The 15,660-nt window shown below is 40.0% G+C and overlaps 1 protein-coding gene across 6 annotated transcripts in view; it reads right to left on the bottom strand.

The window, feature by feature from the left end:
• FANCI (FA complementation group I) overlaps nt 1-15,372 on the bottom strand; it is an 84,697-nt gene extending 69,325 nt beyond the window's left edge. For 2 of the 6 annotated variants that reach the window (XM_082736064.1, XM_082736066.1), the window contains exons 1-3: nt 15,266-15,360; nt 11,556-11,658; nt 1,570-1,642 (exon numbers count right to left, since the gene is read on the bottom strand). In XM_082736064.1, coding sequence (XP_082592190.1) covers nt 1,570-1,642; nt 11,556-11,639 — 157 coding nt within the window. In that variant the 5' untranslated portion in view covers nt 11,640-11,658; nt 15,266-15,360. Of the gene's footprint in view, nt 1-1,569; nt 1,643-11,555; nt 11,659-14,740 lie in introns of all 6 variants that reach the window. The other 4 variants (XM_082736063.1, XM_082736062.1, XM_082736065.1 and 1 more) reach the window with 4 other exon arrangements.
• Between the last annotated feature and the right edge of the window lie 288 nt (nt 15,373-15,660).

The following is a 15,660-nucleotide window of genomic DNA, read 5'->3' as shown; positions in this document are numbered from 1 at the left end:
CTCTTTCTCCAAATAAATAAATTTTAAAATATAATCTTAAAAAAAGGTCTACTGCATTTCCATATACTAACAATGAACAATTAGATGACTAAATTAAGTAAATTCCATTTACAATAGCATCAAAAAAATAGAATAGTTAAGAATAAATCTAAAAAAAGTATGTATAAGACTTATATTCTGAAGATTATAAAATACCACTGGAAGAAAAAAAGAGAACCTAAGTAAATGGAAAGACATTCCATGTTCATGTAATGGAAGACTTAGGCTAAGATAGCAATAGTTCTCACATTCATACACAGCTTCAACACAATCCTACTAAAACCCCAGCTTCCCTTTTTTCAGAAACTGACAAGCTAATCTTAAAATTCATCTGAAAACACAAGAGACCCTGAATATCCGAAAAAATCCTGAAAAAGAAAAACAAAGTTGGAGGACTCAAACTTCTCGATTTTAAAACTTACTACAACAATATGGTAATCAAGACAGTGTGGTGCTGATGTAAGGAAACATACAGATTAAGAGACTAGAACCTTGAGTCTAGACATAAGCCCTCACATTTCTGGGCAACTGATTTTCAGTAAGAGTTCTAGTGAAAACAAGACAAGATGAAGTTGGACTCCCACATCACACCACATACAAATAGAAACTCAAAATGGATCAAAGATCTAAATGTAAAGCTAAGGCTATAAAACTTTGAAAACAAAACATGGGTTTAAATCTTCATAACTTTGGACTAAGCAATGGTATCTTAGATAAAACACTCAAAGAACAAACTATAAGAAAATAAAATGGGCGTCAAAAAACTTTGTGCTTCAAAGCATACTATCAAAGAAGAGTGAAAAAACAACCCCGAAGAGGAGAAAATGTTTGCAAATGATGTATTTAATAAGGGACATGTACCTAGAACGGATCAAGAACTAATAGAACTCAATAATAAAAGGACAACCCAATTTTTTAAAGTGCAAATTATCTGAATAGACAGTTCTCCAAAGAAGATGCAGAAATGGCCAGTAAGCACCTGAAAGGATGCGCGACATCATCAGCCCTCAGGGAAATGCTTATCAAAACAACAGTGAGATACCACCCCCACCCCCTAGTACGGCTACAGTGAGGAAGACAGTAAGAAAGTTGACAAGGATATGGAGAAACCATCATCCTCCTTCAGTGCTGGTGGGAACATAATATAGAAGTCAACCAAGATATTCCAAGTCATTAAGCCCCAGAGCTCCTTTGCCCCTCGTTAGTAAGCACAGGTTAAGTACTAAACATTGCTGTTTTCTTCTCCACAATTCTTAAAGCACAAATAAACCAAAGTGCATTTCATGAAAACACATCCTTTATAGGCCCCCAAACCAATGATACAATCTCACGTATCCACTTCAATCCCCTTAAGTAAAATTATTTGAGTCCGTAAGACAGGAGGCTGCTTGCCTTAGTTGACTTTGTGAAAAATCCCAAAATCAAAGAGAAGTCTCAGTGTGGCTTCAAACAGTAAGAAAAGCAGCAATAGGTGTCCAAAGTAAACCAATCTAACAAACCCAGGCGGGCAGAAGTGGCATGAATGATTACCTCTGAAGATGGCTCGCAGGAGCGCTCCTGCAGCTTTTCCTTTCACGGCCTGATTCTGAAGGAGATTAGCCAGCTGCAATGAAAGAAAAAAGAAGCTTCAAGTTTCTGGCAACAATTTCGCTATCCCAATGGCCTAAAGTCCCAATATGAATCCTCTGTCAGGTTCACCCCCTTCAGAGACTTCAGGTATCACAAATATCACGGACTTAGAACAGCATAGAACTTAACAGGATGCACGGCTGTCAAGACTGAAATTTATTTGTATCTTCACTCTATAATGTCTAAGTACAACAGAACTAACTAAAGAGAAAAGAGCACAGTGACAGGATACTCTCTTCTTCTTCTTCTTTTTTTCTTTAAATAAGTCTTATTCCTTCTGTAGAGAATGGCTGGTGGGGTGGGGCTTAAAAGTGAAAGAGAGGTATGTTAGGAGACTGCAACAGTGTTCAAAAGTGAGAGATGGGAGTGGCTTAGCCCAAAGAGCAGTGGAGATATTACTGGTTGGACTGTGCCTGCACCAACCCCCTTCAAAATTAAAGTTGTGGCTCAGTGGGTTAAGCCTCTGCCTTCGGCTCAGGTCTCATGATCTCAGGGTTCTGGGATCGAGCCCCGAATTGGGCTCTTTGCTCAGCAGGGAGCCTGCTTCCCTCTCCCCTCTCTCTGCCTGCCTCTCTGCCTACTTGTGATCTCTGTCAAATAAATAAATAAAATTTAAAAAAAAATTAATATTGGAGTTCTGACCTACAGAGGACCTCAGAATGTGACCTTATTTGAAAATAGGGCTGTTGCAAATGTAATTAGTTGAGGTCATTACAATTGGTGCAAATATGACTATCCTCATAAGAAGGGGAATCTTGGACACAGAGACAGATGTGCAAGTGTGCTGGGTGAAAACGAAGCAGAGAGCGGGGTGATAGAAGCTTAGGAACACCAGAGATTGTCATCAACCCCTGGAAGCTAGATGAGATTCTCACAGCCTTAAAGAAACCAACATTGCCAGCACTTTGATCCTGGACTTTGAATCTCCAACCAAAAAATAAATTTTTATCATTTAAGGTACTCAGTTTATAATACTTTTATAGTTGGCAGCCCTGGCAAACTTTTTTAAAAAGAAGTAGTAGACTAAAGATATATTTGACAGCTCAAATTAGTAGGACTTTGCTGTGGTCTGAATGTTTACGTCCCCCCTAAATGCACATGTTGGAAACCTAATGCCCAATGTGATAGTATTTGGAAATGAAACTTTTGAAGATAATTAGGTCATAAGGGGAGAACTCTCATGAATGAGATGAGTCAATAAAGAGAGCTCCCTGGCTCCTTCCACCATGTGAGGATACAACTGAAGTCTGCAATCCAGAATAGGGCCTTCATCTGACAATACTGGCACTCTCATCTCTGAATTCTAGCCTCCAGAACCATGAGAAATAAATGTTCCTCATTTATAACTCCACATATGAGCCTTCTACTTCCATCCACATCATTGCAAATGGCCAAGATTTCTTTTTCTTTCTTTTCTTTCTTTCTTTCTTTTTTTTTTGATGGCTTAGTATTCCATTGAGTATACATACCACATCATCTTTATCCATTCATTTGTCAAGGAGCATCTGGGCTCTTTACATAGTCTGGCTATTATGGACATTGCTGCTATAAACATTGAAACCCTGACACTTCTTGAAACAATTTCAGTTTCATTAGGAAGCAGTATGGCATGGGGAAAAAAAGAAAACTGGACCTAGAATCACATGATGAATCCTGGCCGTGCCATTTACCAGCTTCATGATCTCAGTCAAGTTATTCGAATGTATGTGTCTCCATGTCCCTACCTCCACGAACAGTTAGGAGGAGTCACGCAGATGACACACACAGAACTAATGTCCAGGTGCTCAGTGAGTAACTCTTCTACTCCCTCGGCCCTTGCTCTCCTTCTGCCCTCCACTTACATGATCTCTCCTCTTCCTTTCTGACTTTATGCTTTTTACTGCATTTTAAAACATAAAAGTAAACGAAATAAGATTTTGTATCCTTGTCGTTTCAGACGGCTTTAACATCTTTCTTTTAATTGGTAGACTGCAACTATCAAGTTAACGGCACAGTCCAGACACAGACTTTTTTTTTCCCCTAAATAGAACAGCCCTCATTTTGCAATGTCTGATGTTTCCTCATGATTATACGGAGTTTATGCATTCCTGGTCAGAACACAGGTGATACTGTGTCCTTCTCATAGCGTCACACCTAGAGGCATGGGATGTCCATCTATCCCTCACCGGTAATAATAATTCTGGTCACTCAGCCAAGTGTTTTGCTTCATTTTCCCACTTTATAGTTACAAACAGTGAGCAGTTTGTAGGGAAATACTTTAACCATGCACATATCCTGCTCCTCATCTAGTTTTCCCCTTGTATAATGGAAAAGTCCAATGACAACCACCATTACCAGGTTATCAAAGTCAATATCACCAGGAATGACATAGACATCATGAGCCCAGCAATATAATACACTTGGAAAAGGCAAGGCACCATTTCTGGGGTCCTTCTACCAGGGATGAATGACCTCGATCCAATCATGAGACATACCAGACAGGCACCAACTGAGGAACACTCAGCAGAATAACTGATCAATACTCTGCAGGGTTATCAAGATCATGAGAAACACAAACTGAGGAACTGTTGCAAACTGCAGAAAATCAGGGAAAGATAACAAGTGCAGTGTATTATGCTGACTGGAATTCTTGGGGGGGAAAAAGAACATTAGTGGGAAAACCACCATACAGAGTTTGATTAGGGTCTTTAGGTTTGCTAATGGTATTGCGCCCACGTTAATTTCTTGATTCTTAAAATTCTGACTAAGGGGGGCGCCTGGGTGGCTCAGTGGGTTAAAGCCTCTGCTTTCGGCTCAGGTCATGATCCCAGGGTCCTGGGATCAAGCCCCGCATCGGGCTCTCTGCTCAGAAGGGAGCCAGCTTCCTCCTCTCTCTGCCTGCTTCTCTGCCAACTTGTGATCTCTGCCTGATTCAAATAAATAAGTAAAATCTTTAAAAAAAAAAAAAATTCTGACTAAGGTTATGTAAGATGCTATGGGAGGGATACACAAAATTCTCTGAATTATTTTTACAACTTTTCTGTAAGTCTAAAAGCAGCTCAAAATAAAAGCAAAAAAACAAAAACAAAAAAATTTCCTGGATTTAGCATCCACTGGTTTCTTGCCTGATCCAATATTCATCATGACAGCTGCAAAGCAACAATTTTCTAATGCTAGCACAGTAAGCAAGAGACTGTCCTTCTCCCCACTTACCCACTTATTTTTTTATTATCAGTATGGAGTCACAGATTTATTTTTCAATGTCTTATAATTCATAGCTGAACTTAATTATTTTGATGTTCTAATAGTCTCAGATCTAGATGATGGAACCCGTCCGAGCTAGCTCGTATGTCCTTGTGACTTGCCCTCATCATTTTTTCTGAGCACTTCTTTACTTTCTGGCTTAGCAAGATGTTCCAGGCTCATTTTGTATCTAGCAAGCACCCCTCTTAAAATCAGCCATTTCTCTGAAAGGGTTCCTTTTAGTGGGGAATGATAATTAGAGACCAAAGATCTAATTCATGGCTGTGCTTGTTACTACTGTGGCATCTTTGGTGCCACATCTTAGTTCTTTCAGTGAACAGAGCTTTAAAACACACACACACACAGGTATGTATACATATATGCAAACACATACAAATATACATGTGTGTGGATATGCATGTATGTCATTAAGTTCATATCAGCACTTCCATTTCTTTTTTTTCTTTTTTTTTTTAAGTTTTTTTTTTAAATTATTTATTTGACAGATAGCGATCACAAGTAGGCAAAGAGGCAGGCAGAGAGAAAGGAGGAAGCAGGCTCCCTGCTGAGCAGAGAGCCCGATGTGGAGCTCGATCCCAGGACCCTGAGCCGAAGGCAGAGGCTTAACCCACTGAGCCACCCAGGCGCCCAGCACTTCCATTTCTAATTCATCCCCACAGGGTTCTTTCTTGCCACCTTATATCCTGTATTTATCCCTTGTACCACAGTAAAAATGCTGACTCCCAACCTCAACATATTTACTGAACTCTGTATTACACCTAAAAATCATTTCAGAAGCGCGTTGACCATATCATCACATTAAATAATCCTTTTTTAAAAAGTTCACAGTTTATTCGTATTTCTTCCTTCAATCCTCTGCCCAAGACAGAGGGTATATAGTCAAATACTTGGATTAGCTCTTTTTTTTTTCTCCCCACCTCCCCACCTTCAGTATGGTTATGGAATTCTTCCTGAGTTTCTTTTTGTAAGCATACACAGATATATGTACACTTTACTTCCCTTCTTTCTTATATAAAAGGTAGAATAATATACATTTTTCATTTTCCCTTTTTAACTTAGTATTAAGAAATCACTATCAGTCCCTATTAAAGTTCATTGTTTTTTACAGAGTCGAAGAACAACCTCGTGCATAATATAATTTCATGTTGTTGGAGGTACATCTTTAGGGTAGTCCTAGAAGTGGGATGAGTGTTGAGGGAAAATGTATTTAAGTAGTTTTATTAGATAGCATCAAATTCTAATCATGGTCTTATCCATTTCTGCATTCCTACCAGCAATGCATGAGTCACTGATTCCTCAATCTCACCAAGAGTATATAGTCAAGATGTTCATTTTTTTTCCCTACTCTGACAGATAAGAAATAGTAGCTGTTTCATTTTAATCTTTATTCTCTTATGAGTGGAGCATCTTTTTTTCCCCCCCCCAAGAGTTTATTTGTCAGAGAGAAAGAGAAAGTACAAGCAGGGGGAGCACCAGGCAGAGGGAGACGCAGGCTCCCCACTAAGCAGGGAGCCCCATGCAGGACTCTATCCCAGGACCCTGGGTTCACGGCCCGAGCCAAAGACAGACTTAAACCAACTGAGCCACCCAAGCATCCCTGGAGCATCTTTTCTTGTGTTTACAGCTCTTTCTATGTCTTTCTGTGATTATCCTCTTCATTCATTTTGTTCTTTTTCTATGGGCTTTTCCCCCCACCCCCAATTATTTTGAATTACTATGAATTAGGGATATTAATCCTTTATCTGTGATACATTCCAAACATGTTCTCCCAATTTGTCATTTGTGTTTTGATTCTGTATATGGTGTTTTTGGTCACATAAATTTTACTTATATGGAGGTAAATTTACCAATCTTCTACTGTATCTAGATTGAGTCCTAGAAAAGCCCTCTCTGCACTGAAATTAAAAAGAGGTATTTCAACCATTTTCTTCTAATATTTAGATTTAATTTTTTAAAAAGATTTTGAGAGAGAGAGCACACACACAGTGGGGGGAGGGACAAGCAGACTCCCCACTGAGCAAAGAGCCTGAAAAGGTAGGGAGGGGCTCCATCCTAAGACTCAGACCTTGACCTGAGGTGAAATTAGATGCTTAACAGACTGAGCCACGCAGGCACCCCAAATTTTTTTTTACATTTAGATTTGATTCATGTGGAGCTTATTCTTTAGGAGTATGTAAAGAGTATACCCAATTTTACCTTTTTTTTGTTTTCCCCTAAATGGCTATCTAGTTGTCTCAACACCATTTATTAAATATGATCTTTGCTCCGATTGTTCGGAATACCACTTTATCATACACTAAATTTTATACATAGTTGGGTCTATTTAGAGACTTTGTTATTCCATTACCTGTTCTTCTCTTCATGCACCAATACCGCACTGAATGAGAGAGGATTTTTGGTACATTCAGTATCCGGTAGGGCTGGTCCTTCCTCAAAGATCTTCGATTTCAGCGTTCTCCTAGATATTCTTGCCTATTTTTCTATATGAACTTTGTTTCTACTACGTGTAAGAAATTCTATGGATTTTTACAGATTTTTATACTCCGCTACCTTGCTGACTTCTTGCCGTAGATGGTCTGACCACAGCTTCCTCAGGGTTTTCCAGGTGTACTAGTACGACATCTGCAAAGACAGTTTTTAATCTTTTTTGCCTATCCTATGCCTTTCATTGTTTTCTCTAGTTTAACTGCATTGGCTAACAGACCGGGACAATGTTAAATCGCGGTGGAAAGAGCAGACATACTGCCTGGTTTCTGGTCTCAGTGGTCTCATTATCATGCCTCTAGGGTTTCCGATTAAGATGCTGACTTTTTAGGATAGGTTTTACCAAGGTAAGGAAACAGGCATTACTCCTATTTTCTCAAGGAGTTTTTATCAGGAATGGGTGAATTTTGTCAAAGACATTCTCTGACTTGTGAAGATAATCACAGGGGCTTTTGAGTAATATACTTTCTAACACTGAACCAACTTTGTATTCCTGGCATAAATTCCACTTGGTCATGACTGATTTTCTTTTCATCTGATACTGGAATATGTCCCCTAGTATTTAAGATTTTTGCATCAATGTTTATAAGTGAAGATGCCCTTTAATTTCCTTTTTCTATGCTATCTTTATCAGGTTCAGAGTATCAACATTATGCATCTAGAAGTTTTCCTTATGTATATACATTTTTTTCCACGTTATATATGCTGTCAAAAAATTATGTAGCATTGAGACTATCTCTAATTTCTGATTTTTAAGAGTTTGGTGGAAGTCCCCTGTGAAATTATCTGGGCCTGGTGTTTCTGTGTAAATTAACTGCTCAACTCTTTTTCTTCTATGTAAATTGGTCTCATTAAGCTTTCCATCTCAAACTGGGTCAATTTTATTAAACTCCATGCTCTTAATTATCCATTTCCTCTAGATTTTCAAATTTATTTGCATACATGTGTACAAAGTAGTGTCTTAGTAAATTTGATATTCTCTCTTCACTAATAATTATTCCCAGGTCATCTGAGTGGCCTGGTTGGTTAAGCATCTGACTTCAGCTCAGGTCATGATCTCAGCGTCCTGGGATCAAGCCCTACCTTGGGCTCCGGGAGGAGTCTGCTTGTCCCTTTTCCTCTGCCCCTCCCTGGGTTCATGCTCTCTCTCAAATAAACAAAAATCTTTTAGAAAAAGGTTATTTTCCTTTCTCATTTCTTACTTTGTACATTTGTGTTTACCACTTTTCTTTCTTGGTCAGATAATGGTTTTAACTATTTTTTCCAAATAATTAGGATTTTGATATATTAATTTGATTTACTGGTTTTCTGTTCTCTACTTGATAAGTTTCCGGTTTTATTTTAGTGGTTTCCTCTTTGTGTCTTTCTTTTGTTTACTTTGCTGCTCTTTCAAGAATTTTATTCATTTATTTCTTCTTAACTGATTTTGGTGATTTTAAAAAGTATTCTGCAGACTGATATGTAGCGTTCTCATTATTTTTCTAGAAATCCTCTGATTTCTGTTAGTATATTCCTTTTTATCAAAAAGTTGTTTAGAAGGTATTTTACTTCCAGGTAGAAAAATCTTTCTGGGGCACCTGGGTGGCTCTGTCAGTTAAATGCTGACTCTTGATTTGGCACAATCCTAAAAACAAGATTGGGAATCAAGCCCTGCATTGGACTCCATGCTCAATGGGGAGTCTGCTTAAGATTCTTTCTCCCTCTTCCTCTCCTCTCTCTCTCTCAAATAAAAACAAACTACCTTTTTATTTATTTCATTTTTAATTTCTAGTCTTTACTGAGTTGTGATCAAAGAGGGTGGTTTATCTATTTCTACCTTATGGGACCCATCAACGATTTCTTTGTGCTCTAGTATAGGACACAATAATCAATTTTTGCAAACACCTTACACGTTTAAGAAGATATATACGTATTTCTTTAAAGATCTATTTTTTAAGTAATCTCTACATTCAATGTGGGGCTCAAATTTACAACCCCAAGATCAAGAGTTGCATGTTCTACTGACTGAGCCAGTCAGGCGCCCCGAAGATGTGTTCTCTTTTATTAAAGTATTCTCCCCATGTTTTAAATACTCTTCATATTTTCCATCTCTTTGCAATCTTTGTTTTGTTTAGGTATCTTAAAGTCTATATTCCATTTCTACTAATTTCCTCTTTAGCAGTGTTTTTTGTCTACTGTTAACCATCAAGGTTTTCACTTCTAGTTTTCTGATTGTTTTCCAAATCCATCCCTTCTTATTTTATGGATTCTATTTCTTCACTCACATATGTGGATATGTTAAAAATCACATTAAATAGTTGTATGAAATGTAACGTCCCTTTTATATTCCTCTAGTCTCTCTAAATCTTCAAATATGAATTTTCCCATTACTGGATATCTCACTCTGTCTTGTCACAGACTTCTTTTTGTGTTTTATACTTTTTTATTCTAAGCATATCTTCTATGGACATTTTTTTTTTAAGATTTTATTTATTTCTTTGACAGAGACATATCGGAAGTAGGCAGAGAGGAAGGCAGAGAGAGGAGGAAGCCGGCTCCCCGCTGAGCAGAGAGCCCGATGTGGGACTCGATCCCAGAACCCTGAGATCATGACCTGAGCTGAAGGCAGAGGCTTTAACCCACTGAGCCACCCAGGCGCCCCTTCTATGGACATTTTATTAAATAAAAATGTACATATTGCTAGAATACTTAACAAATTTGTAGAAGATATTAAAAAATGACTAATATACTGGTCAAAAAATCAAGATCCAAAAAGATCTTGACAGTGAAATGAAATTAATTTAAAAAGATAATTAACAGATATAAAATTTTGTATGTGGTGGTTTCTAAAAACTTAACTACAGGAATTCAGAGATGATGGAAATCAGCCTAATATCAACAAATGCAAAAATAAGTTGGAGTTTTTGGTTGCTTGTAAGAGCACGAGACAACAGTATGATACTGTGGCCAAAAAGTTGATTCTGCATGAATGGAGAAATAAGAGAAATGTTAGTCCATTCTACTCTAGTGGTAGAAAACATGCTACGTCATGCTAAGTCCTTCAATTTAAGTATAAAACTTTTAGGGAAATGTTAACAGAAATGTTCAGAAGACTGTGTCTACATTGGTGAAGAAATTTGCTAACACTTATTCAGTACCTATTAGATGGTTTATATGCATTACCTCATTTCATCTTTAAAAAAAACAAGAGATAGGGATCCTTCCTTGGGATAAGCAAGAATCAGAGAAGTAATTCACAGCATCTACTTATATCATGAATTTTGTTCTAGTTCTTAGTTTTACTTATAATGTTAAAACCTCTTAAAACTCCTTCTGGAAGCATTTAAAACACAAATTCTAAATCAATACATTAATTAAAAGCTGGCTTTAACCAAATCATAAATGTCTATAGAATGTTTCAAGCTGAAACTCATCCAGTGGGTTGTCTCAAAAGGTACTAAAAAACCAATCCTACATAACTTTAAAAAAAAAAAACAAAAACCAACCAACCAATCAAAAACAGAGCCAGAACCCATCCCTGCATCAACTCCCAATTAGTGTCACACATTAACAGAGATTACAAGCTAGATTTTACCTAGCTTCAATGACCATAACACAAGCATGCAAAATTTCCTTTAAAAACATAATACTCAAAGTCAGACATATTTAATTTTTAAGGTTAATGTTAAGCAGGGATTCCTTTCTATGCAGGAATCTGAATAAGCTGAGATCACTTATTATGGAAAAAGGGAAATATATATCAGGAGAGTAAGAAGATTCAAGTAGTAACTTAAAAATATTTTACTGCTTATAAACTTATTTTCTTTAAGGGAAAACATTAATAAAGGGGCACCAATAGACAAAATGTCTCACATCAATAATTACAGTCAGGATATTATCTTCAAATAGGATTGCCCTAAGAATCTTAAAGGTAATTTGTTTATGTATATACAGTTGCATAAATGTTTAAATGTTATATAGTTGTAGACAAATGTCTATTTGTTGTCTGTTTCTCTTCCTCTCCCCCATTTCTTTACATTTGAATTTTTATCAAATAAACCCTTGTCTCCTAAGGAGAGTGGAGGTAGATGAAGTGGTAGAATAATTTTTCTAACATGTCCTAAGAATTTGCCATCATGCTTGACATTTGGTTTCAACAAAACTTGCTTCTTTATACTTACATCATCTTCTTTGAGGGTCTGAAGAAATTTCTGCAGTCTATCTGGTGTTTTTTCTGCTGCTAGAGATATTATTTTCTGGTCCATTTTTGCACATACCAAGGAACTGTAAGGGAAAGTGTCAGAGCTGAATGATACTTTCAGAAATAAACAAGCTTGATTATTTTCTTTCCCTGTTAACTATTTCACACATTTTATAAACCATGTACACAGTAGGTTCTCATTAGTATGAGTAAGTGATTCTTATCCGAACCAAAATAATCTGGAGAATTCCCTGAAATTTTCACATGAGAAACCTGTATTCTAATCAAGTAGTTCAACAGTTTTTGTCCACATTTTTATGTTTTTTTAGCATCTACCTAGCACACCGCCTAGAACAAAACTGCTACATAACAGTATATCAAATAATTATAAACATATACATAAGAATATGTATTATAACCTTATAATAATATTTGATAAATGAATACATCAACAACACTGTAAATACAAAGTGCCAATTAAATGGAATAACAACAGGGCATCTCGGTGGCTCTGTCAGTTAATCATCTGTCTTTGGCTCAGGTCATGATCCCAGGGTCCAGAGATTTAGTCCTGCATTGGGCTCCCTGTTCAGTGGAGAATCTGCTTCCCCCTCTACACCTTCCCTCACTTGGAAGCACTCTCTCTCTAAAAAATTTTTAAAAATTAAAAAAAAATGGTATAAAAACAAATGAGAAGTTAACAAGACTAATGAAATAAATGTGTGCATAGAAGTCAAAAAGGCTTCCCAGTAGAAAGCTTGAACTGGAACTTAGAGATTAAATTTAGATCGTCAAGACAGCCAGATGGTGTACTTTATACACTACTGGGAAGGAGAATGTCATGAACAAAGGTCTTCATATAAGAATCTGAAAAACCTATTTAGGGCAAATGAGGGACAGAGGTTGAAGTTCAAGTAGGGGAGCAATGAGTACGAAGGCTAGAAAGATAGGCTGGGAATAAATGTGCAGGATTTTTTTTTTAAGATTTTATTACATAATCTCTACATCCAATGTGGGGCTGGAACTCACAATCCCAAGATCAAGAGTTGCATGGTCTACCTACTGAGCCAGCCAGGTGCCCCTAAACTGTGGAAGATCTTAAATGCCAGATTAAGGGATTCAGATTTTATTCTGTAAATGATGACAACCAAAATTCTTGGAAAAAAAGAAAATCTACCTGATTCAGATTCTGCCTGTTTCGGACAGAATTAAGTGTTTGAGCAAACAATCTGGCATCAACACTTAAAGTGGGCAGAGAGCAAGGACACAGAGCAGAGACTAGGAAGTTATGGAGGGTTATTTTGGTGATGGACACAAAAGCCTGTGGTGACTCTGGGCGTGGAAAGGAAGGGATGAAACGGAAGCCTATTGGAAGGTGGGATTTAGTGAGCAGCTATAGGAGTATTATGGGAAGTGCGGAAATGCAGACTGCTGCAAAGAAGACCTGCTCCCCCTCCTGTATTTCTTCTTGTCTCCCATCCCCATAAAATGTCCCACCCTCCACACAGCTGCTGAAACCAGAAGCCTGGAGGACATTCTAAACAATTTCACTTTCATCCTTCACATCCGCTACAAGTCCTGGCAATGTCACCCCCTAAACCTCTCTCGAATCTACTTCTCAGATCCACTGCTGCCACATCACTCCACAGCCACCAGCATCTGTCATCGGAATGACTACAAAAACTTCCTAACTTGTCCCCCACACAGCAACTAAAGTAATCATTCCGAAACACAAACCAGAGGGGGTGGCTGACTCTCCTTCCACCTCTGATTCTCACCTTAAAACTTCTCAGAACCCTTCCACAGCTCTCCTATTGGTCCAATATCCAGACTTCAAGATAAAAAAGCCCAGCAGGTGGGGGTGGGAGGTTGGGGTGCCAGGTGGTGGGTATTATAGAGGGCACGGATTGCATGGAGCACTGGGTGTGGTGAAAAAATAATGAATACTGTTTTTCTAAAAATAAATAAATTGAAAAAATTGAAAAAAAAAAAAAAAAGCCCAGCAGTGTCTGGCCCACACCTAAGTCCCCTTCATCACTATATACTTCTTGCTTTCAGTCCTTCCAACTCCCAAGTTCTCCTGCCACAGGCCCTTACACTTGAATTTCAGTCTGGAACTTCTATACATACCCTTCCTCTCATCCCCAACCCCCCAGTCTTTTAATTCCTACAAATCCTTCAGATCTCAGCTCAATCTATCCTTCCCCAGAAGCTAAGGCTAGGTTAAATGCTCCCCTATTTTTTTTTTTTTCAAGATTTATTTAGAGAGAAAGAGCAAGCGAGCAGGAGGAGAGGGAGAGAGAGAATTTCAAGCTAAATCCCCGCCCAGTCCCACCAGGACTCCATCATACCACCCTGAGATGATGACCTGAACAGAAAGGGACTGAGCCATCCAGGCGCCCCCAAATACTCCCCTATTATATTCTTTCAAGGCAACAGCAGTTTCTCTTACGTCATACACCTTGAACATGACACCTGTAATTACTAGATCAAGAACTATCTCCATTTGACTACAAGCCTCATGAAGATGGGGAGGCATGTCTGTTTTTGTTTACCACTGATCCTCCAGTACTTAATCACAGTACCTCCCTTGTAACAAGAGCCCAATAAATATTTGTTGAACAAATAAATTACTGAACTCCTTACAATTAATGGCAAGCCCCTGGGCCCAGCCCTTTACATTCATTAATTTGATCCTCAGACCACCCCTGTGAAGCAGGTGCTATTAGTTCCAATTTAGATGAAGATCTTAGGGTGCCTGGGTGGCTCAGTGGGTTCAAGCCTCTGCCTTCGGCTCAGGTGATGATCTCAGGGTCCTGGGATCGAGCCCTGCATCGGGCTCTCTGCTTGGCAGGGAACCTGCTTCCCTCTCACTCTCTGCCTGCCTGTCTGCCTCCTTGTCATCTCTGTCAAATAAACAAACGCCTTAAAAAAAAAGTATAGGTGAAGATCGATCTTTAGGGATTTAGAGAGATTACATAATTGCCCCCAAGGGTTAGAAGGCCAGTAGTGGCAGAGACAGAAATGAAACCCAGATCTGTCCAGCTCCAGCCCCCAAGACCCCAAGACCCGCAGGCTCTTAGTTACTACTCCCGCCCCCGTCAGGGCCTGGGTTGGGTGGGGGGAGCGGGGAGGGCAGAGAAAATGCAGAAAGGGCGTACTGACCAAGAGAGACGAGCAGCCAGAGGGGGAACACGCTGAAATCTATCTCAGCAGGTCCATTTGCTAAATTCGGCCTAAAACCGGAGAGGAGGAACTAACGACCAGGCGACTGCGAAGCGCGCAGCACCTCTTGTCTGGAGGCGCTGGGACCAGCGCGGCTCGGGGACGGGAAACGCGCGGGTCTTCGCGCCGGGACTCCCCCGAGAGCAACACGTAAACACAAACTAGGACGGGAGGCGGCTGGCGATGCGGGCCGTGACCCGGCCCCAGAGGAGACACGGGGTGAGGGGTCTCCGGCGCAGGAGCAGAACCCCGACAGAGAGAGGACCCTAGCAGGCGGGCGGAGGACGCAGCCCGCCCGGGAGGTGGCAGCCGCGGAATCCGAGGGATGCGGCGGGAGACAGGCCGGAGAAACCTCCAGAACGCCAGCTGGCAACAGCAGTCCTCCAGCGTTCCCAGACCCGCTCCCTCCCTGAGGCGCGGAGTGCCTGCGCCCCGGCAGCGCGAGAAGCCCCTCCGCCCGGTTACCTCGGCCTCGCCGCCACAACAAACTTCCAAAAAGCCCGCTCAACTGCACGTCGCCGCCCTTCCGTCACGGGACGCAGCAGGCCCCGCCCCACCCGCGACTTAGTTCCGCTGTCAGGGCGCATGCGCATGGGGTGTACCATTAAGGCAGAAGGGAACGGCAGTCCTCGGACGTTCCCATTCCCAGTCGCGGGGAGGCGCAGCGTGCACACTCGCATTCAGAACCGCGGAGAGCATGCGTAATGTGGCCTGAACGCAGCTGGAGCGTGGTGTTGACCAGTTAACACTCCCTGGTTACTGTTAGGGGAACAGTGAGCGCCAGAGTGGCAGAATCAAGGCACCTGCAGGTCTTTGCATTGGAGGCACCTGGAAGGCAGATGAAGACACAAGAAGTGTCC

This window comes from Mustela nivalis (assembly GCF_964662115.1).
Source record: "Mustela nivalis genome assembly, chromosome: 6".
In the NCBI taxonomy this organism is placed as follows: domain Eukaryota; kingdom Metazoa; phylum Chordata; class Mammalia; order Carnivora; family Mustelidae; genus Mustela; species Mustela nivalis.
The sequence above is the reverse complement of the archived record's forward strand: the minus strand, read 5'-3'. Positions and strand labels throughout refer to the sequence as shown.